This window comes from Meriones unguiculatus, chromosome 12 (assembly GCF_030254825.1).
Source record: "Meriones unguiculatus strain TT.TT164.6M chromosome 12, Bangor_MerUng_6.1, whole genome shotgun sequence".
NCBI lineage: Eukaryota > Metazoa > Chordata > Mammalia > Rodentia > Muridae > Meriones > Meriones unguiculatus.
In genome coordinates this window covers 31,697,588-31,716,592 of record NC_083360.1, presented here as the reverse complement: position 1 = coordinate 31,716,592, position 19,005 = coordinate 31,697,588, and the positions used below count along the sequence as shown (strand labels likewise).

Here is a 19,005-nt window from a genome sequence, read left to right as displayed (position 1 = left end):
GCGCCGGGTCTAGGTCTCTTGCGGCGCGCACGCTCCCCTTGAAGCCGACCCGGCGAGCGCCAGGTCCGGCGGGGTGGGGCCGAGCTGCGCGCGACCCTCGGCGCGCTCCGGGAGGCCAGCCCGAGCGACCGCTCTGGTCACCGCGGCCGCGGGCTCTATGACACCGCTCTGGCTGGAGGACCAGGGAGGAGTCGGCGGAGGAGGCGGGGACCGCCCGGGCCCGCGAGCGTCGGCGCGGACCTCTCGCGGAGACGTGCCGCGAGACTTAGCGAGTCCCGCGCTTGCGCACTGCGGCGTTGGCCTGTGGCGCGGTCGGAGCGTATGGGAATCTAGCAAGTGGGAAGGCCGGCGCGGCTCCGAGCCCTCGCCACCATGAGCGGGACCTTAGCGAAGATCGCGGAGATCGAGGCCGAGGTAAAGGGCGCCGTTGGCGCTTCCCTCCCAGCCCTAGCATCACGTCCCGGGCGGTGCCGCTGCCTCGGTGTACAATCCGCGTCGTCAGGGCCCTGTCTCCGCCGCGCTGCCACCAGCTCCCTCAGTCCCAAGTTTGCACCAGCTCGGCCCGTGACGCCTCTCCCCGGGCCTGGGCCCCTGCCTTCTAGTGGCCAATTCCGTCTCCCTCCTGCTGGCCCCTCGCGCTCTGCTCTGCATCTCACATCCCGTGTCCCGCACCCAGCCCTTGGCCGGTACTCGCTCTGGTATTCGGCGCATGTCTCGATATTATTTCTGTTTCTCTTGCTCTTCTCCGAGCCACACCGACTTCTGTTCCAGACTCCGTGACCTGATCATGTATTTTAAGGTCTTGTCTCGTTATTCCTTGTCACCCTAACCCTGAGGATCCCCCTTTGCACGTCATTGATTGTGGCGGTAAAAATCTGGAAGTAAATTGATTCTACCCGCATAGTGTGTGAGGCCTGTGAAGTTCAGGGCTTTTTAAAGTTAGTAAAGTAGTGACCTTGTTTTAGACCAGGTACAGTAGAAACGAACGAGCGGATGGATTTTAGTTCCATCTGTGGACTGACTTTGGCCCTGCTACTTTCGGCCTCATTTGTTTCTTCTGTGATGAGGAAAATGAGGTGGATGGTGGAGAGAGTGAATTTAGAGTATCTATCTATCTATCTATCTATCTATCATGGGAGGTCATTGCATAATTTACAGGAATCATTTGCCCTACTGTCATATGGGTTCTGGGATTGAGTTTAGGTCTCCAGGCTTGGCAGCAAGTGCACTTATTCTTTGAGCCTGTCTGACAGATACCCCGCCCTTTTTTTTATTTTTTTTTCTTTCTTTCTTTTTTTTTGAGACAGGGTTTCTATAAACCTGTGGAAATTCTGGAACTCACTGTGTCCATCAGGCTGGTCTTGAACTCAAGAGATTCGCCTATGCCTTTAGAGTGCTGGAATTAGCCAGGCTTGGATCGATGATAGATCCGATCTCTCTCCCTCTCCCCTTCCTTTTCTTGCTACATGTACGTGTGAAGGTGTCAGAGCCCCTGGAATTGTAATTACAGGCAAGTATGAGCTGCCATGTGGGTGCTGGGAATTGAACCCTGGAAGAGCATCTGGCGCTCTTAATAGCGGAGCCATCTCTCTAGGCCCTGCTCTCAACTTTTGAGAGCATTCAGGATTTTTTTATCCTTCTGAAATGCTGCAAAGTTATGGCTGTGATTCTTCCCTTGTAGATGGCTCGGACTCAGAAGAACAAAGCTACAGCACATCATCTTGGGCTGCTTAAGGCTCGACTTGCTAAGCTCCGAAGAGAACTCATTACTCCAAAAGGTGGCGGCGGTGGTGGGCCAGGAGAAGGTTTGTGGTTCCATGTAATATGGCTGTACATATAAGATGTATGTGTAGTTTTTATTAAACTAATGTAAATATGTAGTCTATGTGTGTTGTATATTCATGTGCCTATAAATGTTTTTCCTTTCAAGACAAGGTCTTACTATATACCTTGTGACTGTCCTGGTACTCACCATATAGTCTAAGTTGGCCTTGAACTCACAGATCAACCTGCCTCTGCCTCCAGCCCTGGGATTAAAGGCATGTACCACTATGCCTGGCTTTTGTGAATGTTTTTATGTGCCTGGGAAGGCCAGGCATTACTGTTGTATGTTTATTTATTCACTTTTTTTTATTGAGGTAGGCTCTTGCTGATCCTAGAGCTCACCAATTCAGCTAGACTAGCTTATTCATCAAGCTCTGGAGGTCTGCCAGATGATTTTACAGGTGTGTGTAGTTGTTGCCAGCCTTTTTTACATGGGTGCTGAGAATCCACAATCAAGACCTCATGGACTGATACTGATCCACCTCCCTAGCCTCATTATTTTTAAACATTTAAAATTTATTAGCTTTTTATGTGTAAAACTTTCAGCAAGACAGTGGTGGCCTTTGCTTTTAGTCCATGTATTCAAGAGGCAAAGGCAGGCAGATATTTGAATTCAAGGCTAGCCTGGCCTACAGAGTGAGTCCTGGAAAAGCCAGGGCTACACAGATAAACCCTGTCTCAAGAAACAACTCATCAAAATATATTTCCATTTTCCGAGCCTATCATCATCATCATTATTATTATTATTTGGTGGTGCTGGGAATCAGTCCCAGGACCTCATACATGCTTGGCCAATGTTGTATTACTGTTTCCAGATCCTAAGTCCAAGATTTTACTTATATATTATTATTGTAGCACTGAGGCTTGACTGTAGTATGTTGTGGGTGTTAGGCGGGTCTTCTACCACTGAGTCAAGTTCTTCTTTTTTTTTTTTTTTTTTTAAGGTTTATTTATTTATTATTTATATAGTTTTCTGCTTGCATACCTACACACCACAAGAAGACACCAGATCCCATTATAGATGGTTATAAGCCACCATGTGGTTGCTGGGAATTGAACTCAGCACCTTTGGAAGAACAGCCAGTGCTCTTAACTTCTGAGCCATTTCTCCAGCCCCCTGAGTCAAGTTCTTAAGCCTGAAATAATTGAATTATATATATTTTAATTTGCTGGTTTCAGAGACAACTGAATATTATCTAAGTGAACAGTTTTATTTATGTCATATGCCAATCAAAAACAGATTTATTGAAATATGTAAACCTATAGCTTTAAATATAAAGTTAAATAAGGTTAAAATAAGTAAAGAAACTGATGCAAAGAGGTTAGAGTATGAAAGTAGAAATAGTAAGTTGAGGCTAAGAGAGATAAAATTAGGACTTGAAGGAATGCTGTATATCTTGTGTACTTGCTAACAAAGGCCCACAAACTTCTAGTCCCAGTGCCAGAAAGGAAGAGACAGAAGGGTTCCTTGGGCTTTTTTTTTTTTTTAGATTTATTTATTATGTATACAATGTTTTGCCTGCATATACAGATGCACACCAGAAGAGGGCACCAGATTTCATTATAGATGGTTGTGAGCCACCATGTGGGTGCTGGAAATTGAACTCAGGACCTCTGGAAAACAAGCAGTGCTCTTAACCTCCGAGCCATCTCTTCAGCCCCCTCTTCAGGCTTTTTGTCTAACAGTGTAGCTGAAGGTGAGCTCCAGGTCTCAAAAGATAAGATGGAAATTGATTCAGGAAAACATCTGATGTCAACCCCTGGCTTGTACCCCTGTAATCACAGTCTTCAGGGTACTGAAGAAGGAGGATTGCAAGTTCCAACCTTGCAGTGTAGCCTGGTCTATGTAACTATATCTTTTTTCAAAATAACCTTATTACACTATTCCCAGGGATAAGATAAAATCCAAACCAGAGTTAAACATGGAGCTCCACATTTGCACCCTCTCTTTTTTGTGTTTTTGATTTGATTGATACAGTGTCTCGGTTTAGTAGACTAAGCTGCTGTTGAACTCTCCAAGTGCTGTCTACCTCTGCTTCTGGAGTGCTGGAATTAAAAGTATGTACCACCAAGCCTGGTCTTATTTGTTTTGATGTCTGTAACTATTTAAATTTATATTAAATAAACATTTAAAAATATATACTTTTATGTCCCAGGCATGATGGCATATTCCTTTAATCCTAGCATATGGGGGCAGAGACAGGCAGATATCTGTGAGACAGAACTACATAGTAAGACCCTATTTCAAAACCCTAAAATAAGATAAATTTATATGATGTATATATATGTGGTTACTTGTTTGTATGGGCACCAGTGCTTTCAGAGGCCAGAAGAAGGAATCAAATCCCTTGGAGCTGCATTGATACTCGGTGCTGAGAACCAAGTTTGTGTCCTTTGCAAGAGCAGCAAAGACCCATCTTCAACCCCTGTGTTATTGGGGGTAGGGGTCGAGGGGTGTTTTGCCTATATGTATATCTATCTTTGTATCATATTTGTGAAGTGCCCCTGGAGGCCAGAAGAGCATATTGGATCCATCAGGTCCCCTGGGACTGGGGTTGCAGATCCTTTGGAGATGCCTTGTGAGTGCGGAGGGTTAAGTCTGGTCCTCTGCAAGAGCAGTCCGTGCGCTAACCCATGTTTTGGGTATTTGAGAGAGGATCTCAGATGTTCCAAGCTGGCTGCCAAACTTCTGATCCTCCTGCTTTTTACCTCCCAAGTACTGTGATTACAGGCACGCACCACCATACCTGGCTAACTGTCATTTTTTGGATGAATCATTTTGTAATCCTTGGGCCTTAAACATTGTACTAAAAACTTGTAATTTAAGTGATAAAGAATTATATTATTTTAATCAAGTACTGCATTAAGTTGAATTCTGAATTTCATGCTTGAGTTCTATTTTAGAAGTAAACCACAGAGAAACAGACCAACAAAAATATGAGAGGAATTAGGTGAGTTGTAATATGGCCAAGGATCATGCCTGTCTTCTTGATGTTTATTCCTCTTCTAGGTTTTGATGTGGCCAAGACAGGTGATGCTCGAATTGGATTTGTGGGTTTTCCATCTGTGGGGAAGTCAACTCTGCTAAGTAACCTAGCAGGAGTTTATTCTGAAGTGGCAGCCTACGAATTTACTACTTTGACCACTGTGCCTGGTGTCATCAGATATAAAGGTGCCAAGATCCAGGTAAGATTTGCAGTTAAGAAAAGGGAAGAAATCCCTTGTTTCCATTCATTTAAAAGCACTTTTTGCTAGGCCTCGGTGGTGCACGTTTTTAATCCCAGCACTCAGGAGGCAGAGACAGGTGGATCTCAGTGAGTTTTGAGGCCAGCCTGGTCTACAGAGTGAGTCCAGGACAACCAAGACTATACAGAGAAACCCTGTCACGAAAAACCAAAAAAAAGAAGCAGCACTTTATTAGCAGCCCACCGTATGTCAGGCCTGTGTTTTTATTTAGTATGCTTCTCATAACTTTCCTCATATCTTTTAACAGTTGCTCTTTTTTTTTCCCCCTCTTTTGAGACAGTGTTTCTCTGTGTAGCCTTGGCTGTCCTGGACTTGCTTGGTAGACCAGACCTCAAAGTCAGAAATTCGCCTGCCTCTGCCTCCCAGAGTGATGGGGTCACAGGGGTGTGCCATTGCACCTGGCCAGCAGTTGCTGCATATAACAAAGCAATACAGTAGAGTATGGCTTATGAAAATATATGAAAAAAGGGACTACTTTTCATCTGATGAGACAAGGTTTTATGTACAGAGTGACTTTGGGAAGTGTGTCTTTTTTTGAGAAAAAGTCAAGTAGTAAAAGTTGGCCTTGAAATCTAGGTTTGTTCTTGCCTCAGCCTGTGAAGTGCTAGAATTACAGGTATGATACATGACAACTGAGTTATCAGTGTCTTGAAGTTAGTATATGTCTTAGTCGGGGTTCTTGCTGCAGTGAAACACCATGACCAGAAAGAAAGTTGGGGAAGAAAGAGTTTATTTTGCTTACACTTCCACATTGTAGCCCATCACTGAAGGCAATCAGGATGGAAACCTGGAGGCAGGTGCTAGTGTAGAGGCCATAGAGGTGTGCTACTTACTGGCTTGCCCCTGTGGCTTCCTTAGCCTGCGTTCTTACAGAACGTAGGACCACCTGCCCAGGCTTATCACCACCTACAATGGGCTGGACCCCCCTCCTCAATCACTAAATAAGAAAATGCCCTGCAGTTGGGTCTCATGGAGGCATTTTCTCAATTGGGATTTCCTCCTTTCAGAGAATTCTAGCTTGTGTTAAGTTGACATAAGACTAGCCAGTGCAGTATAGAAAAATTAAAAATAAGTGTGGTTAAGACAGTTATCACATCCCAGTACTGTGGAGGCAGAGGCAGGCAGATCTAAGTTTGAGGCCAGCAGGTTCTTCATATTGAGTTCAAGATAGCCAGGGCTATCTAGACAGACTCCTTCTCCAAAATAAAATGTTTAAACAAAACAGCTGTACTGGTACACACTTAGGATGATTTGGTGTCAGGTGGAAATGATGGCAGTGATTTCTGGACAGGTGAGGTAGGTTCGGGCTGAATTTATAAGGGCTTGTGTATCTGTTGAGGAAGCTGAGTTTTACCCATGTGAGACTCGCACATTCAAGTTCTATATTTGCGTGTCTGTGTGCAGGGTGGTTCTCTTGTTGTGGGCTCTTGGATTGAACGCAGTTGGTCAGGACTACTTGACAGATGCTTGGATCTGCTGAGTTTTCTCACTGGCCCTGTATTTAAAATTTTCCCTCCTTTTTTAGTTTAGTGTAAAAAATAATGGGTTTAGCTGGGCACGGTGGCCCACACCTGAGAGCAAGAGGCAGGTGGGTCTCTGTGAGTTTGAGGCCAGCCTGGTCGGTCTACAAAGCGAGTTCAGGACAGCCAAGGTTACGCAGAGAAACTTTGTCTTGAGAAACCAAAATAAAATAATGGGTTTTATATTTGCATTGTTGTATGTGCATGTCATACTTTGTTCTCTACCCCTGCTCTCTGTCTTTCTATCTTCCAGCTCCTTTCATTTCCCTCCTTAGTTAATCCTCATTTCTGCTTTTTTTTTTTTTTCCTGTATGTACTCTTTTGCCCTCTTGATTTCCACCCCTTCCTCCCCACCCACAATTTCTTTTTACCTTTCCTGTTTCTTTGTTTTGTTTTGTTTTTCAAGACAGTCTTTCTCTGTGTAGCCTTGGTTGTCCTGGACACTTTGTAGACCAGGCTGGCCTGGAACTCACAGCAATATGCCTTTTTCTCTGCCTCCCTGAGTGCTGAGATTAGAGGTGTGTACCATCACAGCTGGATCCCTTTCTATCTTTCTAGTTTTGTGGCTCTTATAAATGATCACAAAGACATTCAAAAATTTTAAATCTACTTTTTTTTTTGTATATGAGAGAAAACAAAATATTTGGTCTGACTCTAGTGTACTTCTCTTAACGTTTTTCCAGTTGCATGTATTTTCCTCCCAGTGTTCTGATTTTATTTTGTGACAGTATAAAATTCTATTTTGTATAATGAGACAGGGTTTCTCTGGGTACCCCTGACTGTCCTGACCTCACTTTGTAGGTTGGCCTCTAGCTTAGGTACCTATTTGCCTGGTTCTGTTTTGATTAAAGTTAAGTGCCACATGCCTGGGGTCACTTGTTAGGTGAGCACGAACTTTTTGTTTTAACTTGAGTTTTGTTAAAACAAGGTCTCATATAGCCAGGCTGGCCTCAGATTCAATTTATAGCTAATGATGACCTTGAAACTCCTGATTCGAGGCGCTGTGATCATAAGCCTGTGTCACTGTATGTGGCCTTACAACACCTTCCATGAGATATATAGTGTATATATTGGAAGTTAATTTGTTTTTGTTTTCTTCTATCCCTGGCTGTTCTGGAACTCACTCTGTAGGTCAGGCAGGCCTCAAACTCAGCAGGTCTGCCTCTACCTCCTGAGTGCTGAGATTAAAAATGTGTGCCATCACTCCCAACAAAGTTAACATCTGATATATTATATCACAATGATCAGAAATATTAGTGCAGTAATAGTCATTAAGCAGTAGACTTTAATAGAATTTTCCTTTTTCCCACCGGTGTCTTTGCACCAGACACTGTGGAAGTTAGTATTCGTTGAGAAACGGTCTTGTTATTTTTGTCAAGAATACTGCAGAAATGATGTTGTTATCTTAGTCCCTGTCATGGAGCGTGTGTGCGTATGTGCACTCATCTGTGTGTGATGGAGAGATTTTTAAGATTTATTTATTATTTATACAACATTCTGCCTGCACACCAGATTTTGCTATAGAAGGTTATGAGCCACCATGTGGATGCTGGGAATTGAACTCAGGACCTTTGGAAGAGCAGCTAGAGCTCTTAACCTCTGGGCTCAGCCCCGAATGTTTTCCTCTTATTCTCTCCACTTTAATTTTTTAAAAGAGTTTTTAAAAATCATTTTTTATGTTTTTTAATTTTTTTTTTTTTAATTTTTGAAACAGGGTTTCTCTGTGTAGCTCTGGCTGTCCTGGACTCTTTGTAGATCAGGCTGGCCTTGAACTCAAAGAGATTTACCTGCCTCTGCCTCCCAAGTTCTGGAATTAAAGGTGTGAGCCGCCACGTCCAGCTTCTGGGGATCTGCTTTCAGTCCTCGTGATTCTGTGAAGATGCTTTACTCACTGAACTTTCTCTGTAGCACTCTGTTGGGCATTTTCAATGAATACACGCATAACCTGACATTTAGTACATGCTAAGGAAAATAACATTCGCATAGTCACTTGTGAGAAGTTCAGATTTGATAAAATAGGTGTGTTGGCACTTGTAATTCCAGGGCTTAGGAAGTAGAGGTAGAAGGTTCAGAAGTTCAAGGTCATTTTCAGGTACACACTGAGTACAGGGATGTCTTGGGTTCCTTGATACTCTGGGATCTCAAGCATGTGTATGTGTGTGGGGGAGGGAGTTGTCTCTGACTTACCAGGGCTAGATGAGTAACTATCCCAATGAGTCAAGAAGGAATTCTGGATCATTACGACTCAGTAGCCTAATTTAAAGATTTATGTATTTTATGTACATGGATGTTTTTTCTGCATGGACATCTGCACATAAGAAGAGGGTGGGATTCCATGAGACTGCAGGTATAGACAGTTGTGAGCCACCATGCCGGTTTTATGAATTGAACTCAGGACCTCTGGAAAAACAGGCAAAGCTCATAACTGCTATTTCTCCAGCCTCTGGTTCAGACATCTAGAGTCTAATGCCAGGAAGTTTATTTTATGCACATTTAAATACAGTGCAGTTTGGAAAAACATTCCCTGGTGTAACATAGTTCCCTATGCATATGAGGTATAATTACATTGAAATTCTTCTTAGAAAAGTACATGTTCCCTTTTCCATGAAGGTGGATTCCAGAGATAAGATATGTGTTATCTTAAGGGTTTAGGGAAGATTTGGTGCGGCCTCAGTCATACAGATAGCACAGAGGCCGCAGTTCTACCTGTGGGGGCTTGGTGCGGCCTGGCCCTCCAGCTGGCACAAAGACCACGTAGGCTATCAGCCACCTCGTTCCCAGCCTTTGCGGGGGAACAGGCTATCTCACTTCTCATTTGAAAAGACAGCTCTGTTTAACCTTCCTGGTTTCCCTAGTGCTGTCTGAGTGCAAGGACCTTGGTGCTCCCACCACAAAGAAAGGTTGTATTTAGTTCTCATAAATTTTGGATACCAGAAAAATGGTAGTGGACACTTGTCAGTGGTCTATTCAGATTTATAATCAGTTTTTTCTGTTTCCCATTCTTGCAGCTCCTGGATCTCCCAGGTATTATTGAAGGTGCCAAGGATGGGAAAGGTAGAGGCCGTCAAGTCATTGCAGGTCAGTGGTCCAGGGCTACCATCTGGGGATATCACACAGGAATAGCTTCTGTTGGACAACACTGTTTCAGTTACTCATTCCCTGTCAGCCTGGATATTGCAGATGTCATCTTCATTAACTTTTTTTCAGTGTTTCTTTCTTCAGTAGAAAGCCTTAATTTTTATAGATTGTAATTTGCCTTAAACATTTTTTTAGATTTGTTTTATATGTGCTGTTTATAAGTAGTGCGTTGTCTGCATGTATATGTGCCTAGTGCCTGGGAAGGGCAGAAGGGGTGGTCATATCCCCTTGAACTGGAGTTCATAAGTACCTTCTAGTTCTGGTGGTCAAACTCAGGTCCTGAACCTTGAAGGTTCTGTTTTATAAATTCTTAAGTTGTGTGTGTGTCAGTGTTTTGTTTGTATGCATGTATAGGTCAGAAGAGTGCATTGGATCCTTTGGTTCTGGAATTATGGATGGCTTTGAGTGCTAGGAACCAAACCTTAGGTCCTTTGCTAGAACAATAAGTACTTTCAATCATTGAGTGTTCTCTCCAGCCCTGGGACTTAATTTTCCTAATATTTATAATGCTTTTCGTTGTTTGACAATATGTCATATAAAAAATTAAAAGGAGAAAAGATTTATTTTGGCTTACTGTTGCAAGAGATATCTAATATGCCAGGGAAGACCTAACAGCATCTTGCTGCTGGTTAAGAGAGAGGTGGATGGAAAGAGAAAGAGGATGAGGGAAGGAACAGTGTAAATGACCAATTAATACATGAAAAGATTCAAAATTGTCATTGCCACCATTGAGAGAAGTCATAAATACTAATTAGTAACACCACTGAAGTGTTTCGGAGTTTTTATTCACTGCTGATGGAAATACAAGCTGACATAAACACGTGGACATCTGTTTAACAGTTTCTAATCACCTACATTTGTGATATGATGAAAAAATTTTACTGGTATTTATCTAGGAGAAATGAATACGTACCCACAGAAAGACTTCTACATGACTGTTTATAGCATACTTAAATTATACTTCCAAATTAAAAAAAATAATACATGTCCCCCCATAGGGGAGTAGTAGGAAATGAATTACTGCTCAGTATAAAACAGACAAATTACTGATACTTATGTAATGTGGTTGAATGTTAAAAAGTGCTACAATAAAAGATTTCATTTTATTCCATTTATTTGGAATTCTAAAATGTTCAAACTACCTACAGTGATAGAAAGTAGAAAAGTAATTGGCAAGAAATAAGAGTGGTCTAAAACGGGCATGGTGGTGCACGCCTGTAATCCCAACACTCTGGGAGGCAGAGGCGGGTGGATCTCTGAGTTTGAGGCCAGCCTGGTCTACAAAGTGAGTCCAGGACAGCCAAGGCTACACAGAGAGAGCCTTTTTTTAAAAAAAAAAAAACAAAAAACAAAAAACAAAGCGGTGGGGAGGGAGAAGTGGTCTAAAGCTGCAACTTTCAGGGTGATAGGAATTTTCTGTATATTGACTGACTTATTTTTGACAGTTTCACTTAACCTAGTTGACTTTAATGCGCAATGGAAGCTGAAGGCTACTGGATCTTGCTGGTATTACAAGTGTCTGCCACCATACCTATTTTAACTATATTGTCACTATCTCTGTCTTAACTGCTGTCATGATTATATCATTAAATCATCTGCTAAACAGTTACAATTTGTTTTTGTAAATTTCTATTCAATATGGTTGGTTAAATTATGTTAATTGAGGGCTGAAGAGATGACTCAGAGCCTGGGCTGGACTTGCAGAGGATCCAGGTGTGGTTTTTCAGTGCCCACATGGCAGCTTGCAGCCTTCTGTGTTTCCAGTTTCTGGGGATCCTTTGGTTTTTGGAGGTATTCAGGCAAACACTCATACACATTAAGAAAACAAAAACATAATGTAATTATTTTAGAGTTTGTACCTTAAAAAATGTTTCTAAACTTATTTGTAGTTTATTATTTGTATGTCTTTAGTTTGATTGTCTTACTCATACATAAAAAATGGGCCACGGGCTGGAGAGATGGCTCAGAGGTTAAGAGCATTGGCTGCTCTTCCAGGGGTTCTGAGTTCAATTCCCAGCACCCACATGTTGGCTCCCAACCATCTATAATGAGATCCTGTACCCTCTTCTGGCTTGCAGGCATACATGCAGGCAGAATAATGCATAAATAATAAATCTTAAAAAAAAAGATGGGCCAGTTTTCTGAGTTTGATGACTTATGACATATATTGCAAATTGTTAGCTAGTATAAATCTTTGGGAACCTTAATGATTTTATCTCTATATAACACAGAAACCATCGAAGTCAGGGGCTAGCTAGAAATACCTCTGTTTGAGTGTTTGGGTTAGTGAAGGCTGTGTGTATTCATCTTAGGGTGTCATTTTTACCCCCAGTGGCCCGCACTTGTAATTTGATCTTGATTGTTCTGGATGTCCTAAAACCTTTGGGACATAAGAAGATAATTGAAAATGAGTTGGAAGGCTTTGGGATTCGCTTGAACAGCAAACCCCCCAACATTGGCTTTAAGAAGAAAGACAAGGGAGGCATTAATCTCACAGCCACTGTAAGTGGGGAAGGTGACATGGGGAGACTCTTGACTGAAGGGATTGGAGTGAAAAGTGGATTCAAGTGTGTAGAAATTGATAATTTGGGAATTTTCTGGCTTTTTGCTGTCTATATTCAGTGACCTTTTAATGACTGATAAGAAAGACAAGGTTAGGACAGGAGTCATTCTCAGATTTACTTTTTCAACTTTATTTCTTCTTTTTGGTTCTCTACCTAGGGTGGTGCAGACATTTGGAACAATATTACCATGAAGTAGTTGCCAATATCCTGTGCTTTCATTTATTTAACATGAATTTATAAAGCACTACTCAAAGGCCAAGTGCTTGTTTTAAGCACTGGACATGGACATTACAAAGGGGAGGAGGATGTAGAGGAAGGCACAGAATACTCAAGAACACTCATTTTGAATAAATGAACAATTAACAAGGAAAATATAGTATATTAGATCATAAGCTTGAGATCAAGAGTAAAATAGGGAACGCTAAGGAGGCTTTATTTGTTCCCCCACCTCCCAGATGTTTTATGTACTGCTGCTCCTGTTTCTGCCTCTTGAGATCTAGGGTGACAGGTATCCCATTGTGCCTGGTTTCTGGGGATTGAATTCAGGGCTTTGTGCATCCTAGCTAAGTATTCTACCAATTTAACTACTGCCCCTTTCTTTGCAGCTCCTTGCTCCTTGCTGGGGCATTCCGTAAGAGAAATATTAAATATTCACTGAGGTGCTATGAGGGTGTCAACCATGTGAATATTTTGGGGAAGAGTGTTTGATGGAGGGGGAGTGCCAAATGCAAGTTCCTGAGGTAGAGCTATGAAAATAGCAGAGTAAACAAGACCGTGAATAATAGGTAGAAGTGAACTCAGCATAGGTTCGGTCATTTCTTATATTCTGACCCATGGAATAACCTTGATTGACTTAAGTATTTTAAAAAAGACTTCATTTTTATGTGTATGAGTGTTTTGCCTGCATATATGTATATCACGCGTGGTGCCTGAGGAGACCAAAAGCGGATTAAATCCCCTGGAGGTACAGACAGTTGTGCGCTGCATGTGTGCGTTGGGAGCAAGAGCTCTTAACTGGTGAGCCATCTCTCCAGCCCCGAGTTCTATTTTGTAGTGTTTTGAGATGAGCTCTTTATTATATACCAATCTGGCCGCCAACTTGGTATGTTTCCAAGGCTGCCCTTGAATTCCTAATCCTCTTTTCACATCTTAAGTGTCAGAGTCAGAGGCATATGATATCACACCTGATTTTTGGACTTATGTTCTAATGGAATCCTAATAAGTTTTTGTGTTGAATTGGTTTAAGAGCTACAGTGAAGGAACCATGTAAGAGGTTATTACAAGATTCTGTGAAGAACTGGTGATTTGTCATGTAGTGGCATATTCCTACAATTTCAGCAGTTTGAAAGTGGAGGCAGAAGCCAGGCACGGCGTTGCATGCACACCTGTAATCCCAGCGCTCAGGGAAGCAGAGGCACTTTTGTATGTACACATTTGCAGTGTAATGGGACGATCAGGATCGTGCATTTGAGATTCTAATTAGATATCTCAGTGCTTCTCAGGAATACCTTCGAGGAGATTTAAGTTTGGTGATAGCTTTAAAGCCAGCAGCCCAGATGATATCACTAAGGACAGAAGTATAAGAAGAAAATTTAAGACAGTAGGAGAAGGAAAACTGAAGAAAAAAACTGGAGACTGTTAGAGACCAAATTAAAAAAAATGTTTCAGATAGAAAAGGCGTAGTTTTATCAAATAATGCAGTTTTTTTTTCATTTTATTTTATTTTTATCATTGTGAAGGTGTTAAATCTCTTAGAACTGGAGTTACAGACAGTTGTGAGCTGCCATGTAGGTGCTGGGAGTTGAACTCAGGTCGTTTGGAAGAGCAGACAGTGCTCTTAACCACTGAGCCATCTCTCCAGCCCCAAATATTGCAGTTTTGGTCAGTGAATTAAGGTCTGAGATTTTTCTGAGAGTTCGGATTAACATAGGTGTAAATGTACTTTCCCAAAAGATCTCCTCTTTGGTTTTGTCATAATATTTAATATTTATGTCTTTGAATTAGTGTAGCTCTTGTTGGTAGCTCTATTAAGTGGCTTGTTTTACCAAGGTGGTTGTTAGGTTGATACTGAAATTAGGCCTCTGCCCTAATGACCTATTTTAATTATCTCATTAAAGAGGATGTCATGAATTACTGTCACATTCTGAGATAATGATTATAGGACTTGAATGAATAAATTAAGGAGAATGGGCTAGGATGCGGGGCACAAGTTAGCGCATTACACACCTTCTTATGAGTTAAAACATTTTTTTTTTTTTTTTTTAGTTATATTTTACTGTAAATTAGTTTTCATCATCCAGGGCAATGTATCGAGTTTAAATTTTAGCTATAACTTTCCAGGTTCAGGGCTGGGGCTATAGCTCAGTAGGTGGGATGCTTGTCTAGCATGCACAAAGCCCTGGGTTGACTTTATATTACCATATTAACAGAGCATGGTATTGCGAGCCTCTGATCCAGGCACTTGGGAGTTATGATTAAGAGGATCAGGATCATTCTTGGCTACTTGGTGAGTTTGAAATCAGCCTGAAAAAGAAAGGCATGTGGAGGCTGGGCATGGTGGTGCACACCTTTAATTCCAGCACCCAGGCAGAGGCAGGTTGATCTCTGTAAGTTACAGGCCAGCCAGAGCTATATCCTAAGACCCTGTCTCCTCAGAAAGGAAGGTTCTCCCTGATGTGTCTTTGTTTACTCTGTCTGCTCAGTGCCCTCAGAGTGAACTGGATGCTGAGACGGTGAAGAGCATTCTGGCTGAATACAAAATCCATAATGCTGATGTGACTTTGCGTAGTGATGCCACAGCTGATGACCTCATTGATGTGGTAGAAGGAAACAGGTACTTAGTGTGTCCTTTTGGCTGATTCTGCAGAAGTCAGAAAGCACCAAGATGTGTCTCTTCCATGCACCTAACTGTATATGCCTGGAACCTTGCTCTATGAAACACACATTATTACTGTTCGTTAGCTCTTGAATGATTTAAACAATTTTGTTGAAATTATTCCTAACATTTACATAGAATCTTAGTTGTTTCTGTGTTTTTTTGAAGAATTTGACTTTAACTGAAAACAAGTAACTGCCCATGAGTTGGGCATTTTACAAGTGAAATGACTAAAGTCTAAGAAGTTGCAACTTGCCTAATTAATAGTAATAGCTGTGATAGTGATTAGACAGGAGGAATGTAAGTTTGCTAATGATATACTTTAAAAAGGTTTAAAGGCACACACCTTTAATACAAGCAGGCACATCTCTTGGTTTTTGAGGACACCGTGATCTACAGAATGAGTTCCAGGACAGCCAGGCGACACAGAGAAACCCTATCTCAAAAAAACGAAAAATGTGAAAAGTCTAGTGTTTAAAAATTATCATGGGGGCTGGAGAGATGGCTCTGTGGTAAAGAGCATTGTCTGCTCTTCCAAAGGACTCGGGTTCAATTCCCAGCACCCACATGGCAGCTCACAACTGTCTGTAGCTCCAATTCCAATGGATCTGACACTGTCACCCTAATGCACATAGAATAAAAATAAATAAATAATTAAAAAAAAATAAAAATTATCATGAGCTGGAACTATAACTCAGTGCTACCCTACCATGCATAAGGCACAGCTGGATACTCAGCACTGACTGGAAAGAAAGGATGGCGTTAGAAATGGTACATATATCTTTTGGATGGAGGGTGGAGACAGAAACTCACTACCTGTCCTGGAACTCAACTATGTAGATCAGGCTTACCCTGAACCTCTGGTGATCCACATTCCTCCATTCCTCTGGCTTCCAGGCTAGGATTGCAGGCATGTGTCATGTTTGTTTTTGAGAGCCTCTGATTTAGGACTTAAGTGAAGAAGTGCTGGGAGTATTGACTCTGTTTTGTCAGCAATCCAAGTTAAGAACATTTCTTCTCCTTCCCTAGAGTTTATATCCCGTGTATCTATGTATTAAATAAGATTGATCAGATCTCCATTGAGGAATTGGATATCATCTATAAGGTGCCTCACTGTGTACCCATTTCTGCTCATCACCGATGGAATTTTGATGACCTGTTGGAGAAGATCTGGGACTATCTGAAACTAGTGAGAATGTGAGTTTTAATGATGACTTCTGGGGATCATAAACCAAATGTCTCTGTTCTGTAGATAGAAGTAAAGTGCTTCCTGTAAACTGCTGGTCATATGGAGGGCTCTGTTCTCAGAGTGGAGATCATCCTGGCCTGATCTCAGAGGTGATAGGGGTTGATCTGTTCTGCACATGCACACTTTTAAGAAGGCAGCAACCCTTGTGTTTTGTCTTTGTTCTAGTTATACCAAACCCAAAGGCCAGTTACCAGATTACACCTCTCCGGTGGTGCTGCCCTACTCAAGGACCACGGTGGAAGATTTCTGCATGAAGATTCACAAAAATCTTATCAAAGAATTTAAATAGTAAGCATCGTGGCCATGTGGTGCCTCCTTTCCCTTTGAGTTTCTGACTCCCTAACAGTAGTAGTTCTTAGAGGAAGATTAAACAGACCAGGTAACAGCGAGGCTTCTGATGCCATTTCTTCATCTCCGTCTCTCTGTTTTTGTGATTATTCAGGGCCCCTCTATGTAGCCTTGGCTGGCCTGGAACTAGTTTTGTAGACCAGGCTGGTTTGGGTTTTTTTGTTGTCTTTTTTTGTTTGTTTGTTTTTGTTTTTCTAGACAGAGTTTCTCTCTGTAGCCTTGGCTATCCTGCACTTGCTTTATATACCAGGCTGCCCTCAAACTCACAGAGATGTGCCTGCCTTTGTCTCACAGAGTACAGGCACACCACTTTGCCTGGCTTCTCAGTGTCTTCTTACAGCCATGCCTGCCTAATTGGAGCAAGGATGGTTCCAGTAGCCTCTTCAGTTCAGAAGTGTTGGAACATAGGTTCTTGCCTTGCCCTCATTAATTGACCTTCCCTTTGGCAGATAACAGTTTCAGGGACTGGGGAGATGGCTCAGTGGCTAACAGTGCTTGCATTGAAAGCAAGAAGATCTGAGTTCAAATCCCTGGCTCTGACGTAAACGCTGTGCATGGCCTAAATGCCTGTAAGCCCAATGTGGGTTAGAGATAGGTGGATGCTGCAGACTTGCTGATCAACTAGCCTTGGCTATTCTGGAGAAGTTGTAAGTGCACTTAACTTCTCGGGCACCTCTCCAGGCACTGCTTTCTTTTTCCTGTTTGAGAAAGGCTTTCACTGTACCAGCCTTGGCTGTCCTGGAACTCAAAGAGATCACCTGCCTCTGCCTCCTGAGAGCTGGGAATAAAGATGTGTGCCACTCTTGGGTCAGCCTTTTTTTTTTTTTTTTTTTTCATTTTGATTGTATATGGAATGAGAGCATTCCTGTGACTTCTAAAAGCATTTGTCATCGTGTGTCAAAATCCAGTGTGCTACAATGCTTCAGAAGTGGCTCTGTCCTGGTTTGTTTGGAAGAGGGCTTTTATCTGTTATCTGTTGAGAACCAGAGGCTAAATCTGTAAGTCTGGCACCTCAGCAGCTAGAGCGGAAGCTGCTTGTTACTGCTACTGACTGTCTGTATCCCTTTCCATACAGTGCTTTGGTCTGGGGTCTCTCTGTGAAACACAATCCTCAGAAAGTGGGGAAAGACCATACGCTGGAAGATGAAGACGTCATTCAGATTGTGAAGAAGTGAAACCTTGTTCCCACCTGCTGACCAGGCACACCAGTGTTCCTTATGACCAAGTACTCTCCTCAACCCCTTCTGTCTTTGGCAGCCACTGGATTGGGAATCAGGGATGGATATGGAGACTTCCAAACTGGAACATTACTGGTCTTTTTTTTTTTTTTTTTTCCCTCTTTGAGATAGGGTCTCATGTATTTCAGGCTGGCCTTGAACTCTTTGTATCTGAGGCTTGCCTGGAATTCCTTATTCAGTAGCGCCCATCTCCCACGTGCTGGCTTACCACTGTCCACCTGTAACACCTCAGCAATATCACCTTTACTATGTTGGTATCACTTCTATTGAACTGTATAAAAAAACCCAGGTGGGCCCGTTAGCCTTGTGTCATTCATTGTCAGATTTGCTGTAGGATGAGCTGAATGAGGAAACACCTGTGTGCACAGGGAGGCAGCTGCAGAGTATGACATAAAGAATGTGACATGTAATATCCTTTGTGATGCTTGGTAATGAGAGGCCCTGTGACCTGGGATTGGTTTTCTGCCTCTTAGATGGTCTTTCCTCAGGACGATGAAGAAGAAGGCTAAGATAAGGCTCATCGCTTACTTCCTCCAGTGCTGGTCTGTATTGGAAGACTATATCATGTATAGATAGCAGTTGAGTGGACTGCTGTGTAACAGTGGGACAATTGCTGGTATTAAGAGGTAGGTTTCCGAAGTTGCTTAGCACAGTGTCAGTCATATAAAGCACCCAGTGCATGTATTTTGGTTCATGTCCCTCAGCCCTTTTTTCCCTTTCTTGGTTTTTTGAGACAGAGTTTCTCGGTGTAGTTTGGCTGGCCTCCAACTCTGATCCACCTGCCTCTGCCTCCTGAGTGCTGGGATTAAAGGCGTGCCCCACCATTTTCCAGCTGGAAGATTATTTTAATGTAGTGTGCAGGGATGATAGAAGATAACAAGAATAGGTTTGTAGGAGAACAAAATTGGCTTCCGTCTTCAAAGGAGATGAGCCTTTAGCAGTCTATGCGGAAAGATGTGGGCGTACCCACACTTTTCTCAGGGCTTGCCCTGTTGCCCTAGAG

The 19,005-nt window shown here is 42.4% G+C and overlaps 1 protein-coding gene across 2 annotated transcripts; it reads left to right on the top strand.

Annotated features, from left to right (window-relative positions):
• Positions 1-220: 220 nt before the first annotated feature.
• Positions 221-18,303, top strand: Drg1 (developmentally regulated GTP binding protein 1). 2 transcript variants are annotated; one of them, XM_060365535.1, is made up of 10 exons: positions 262-414; positions 1,308-1,510; positions 1,682-1,805; positions 4,835-5,010; positions 9,599-9,668; positions 12,061-12,230; positions 14,995-15,125; positions 16,197-16,364; positions 16,582-16,704; positions 17,840-18,303. In XM_060365535.1, the coding sequence occupies exons 3-10, from the start codon at positions 1,682-1,684 to the stop codon at positions 17,937-17,939; spliced, it is 1,062 nt and encodes a 353-aa protein (XP_060221518.1). In that variant the 5' UTR covers positions 262-414; positions 1,308-1,510; the 3' UTR covers positions 17,940-18,303. The 2 variants fall into 2 exon arrangements, with proteins under 2 accessions (XP_021507749.1, XP_060221518.1); XM_021652074.2 differs by lacking the exon at positions 1,308-1,510 and having other exon boundaries at positions 221-414.
• The last annotated feature ends 702 nt before the right edge of the window (positions 18,304-19,005 follow it).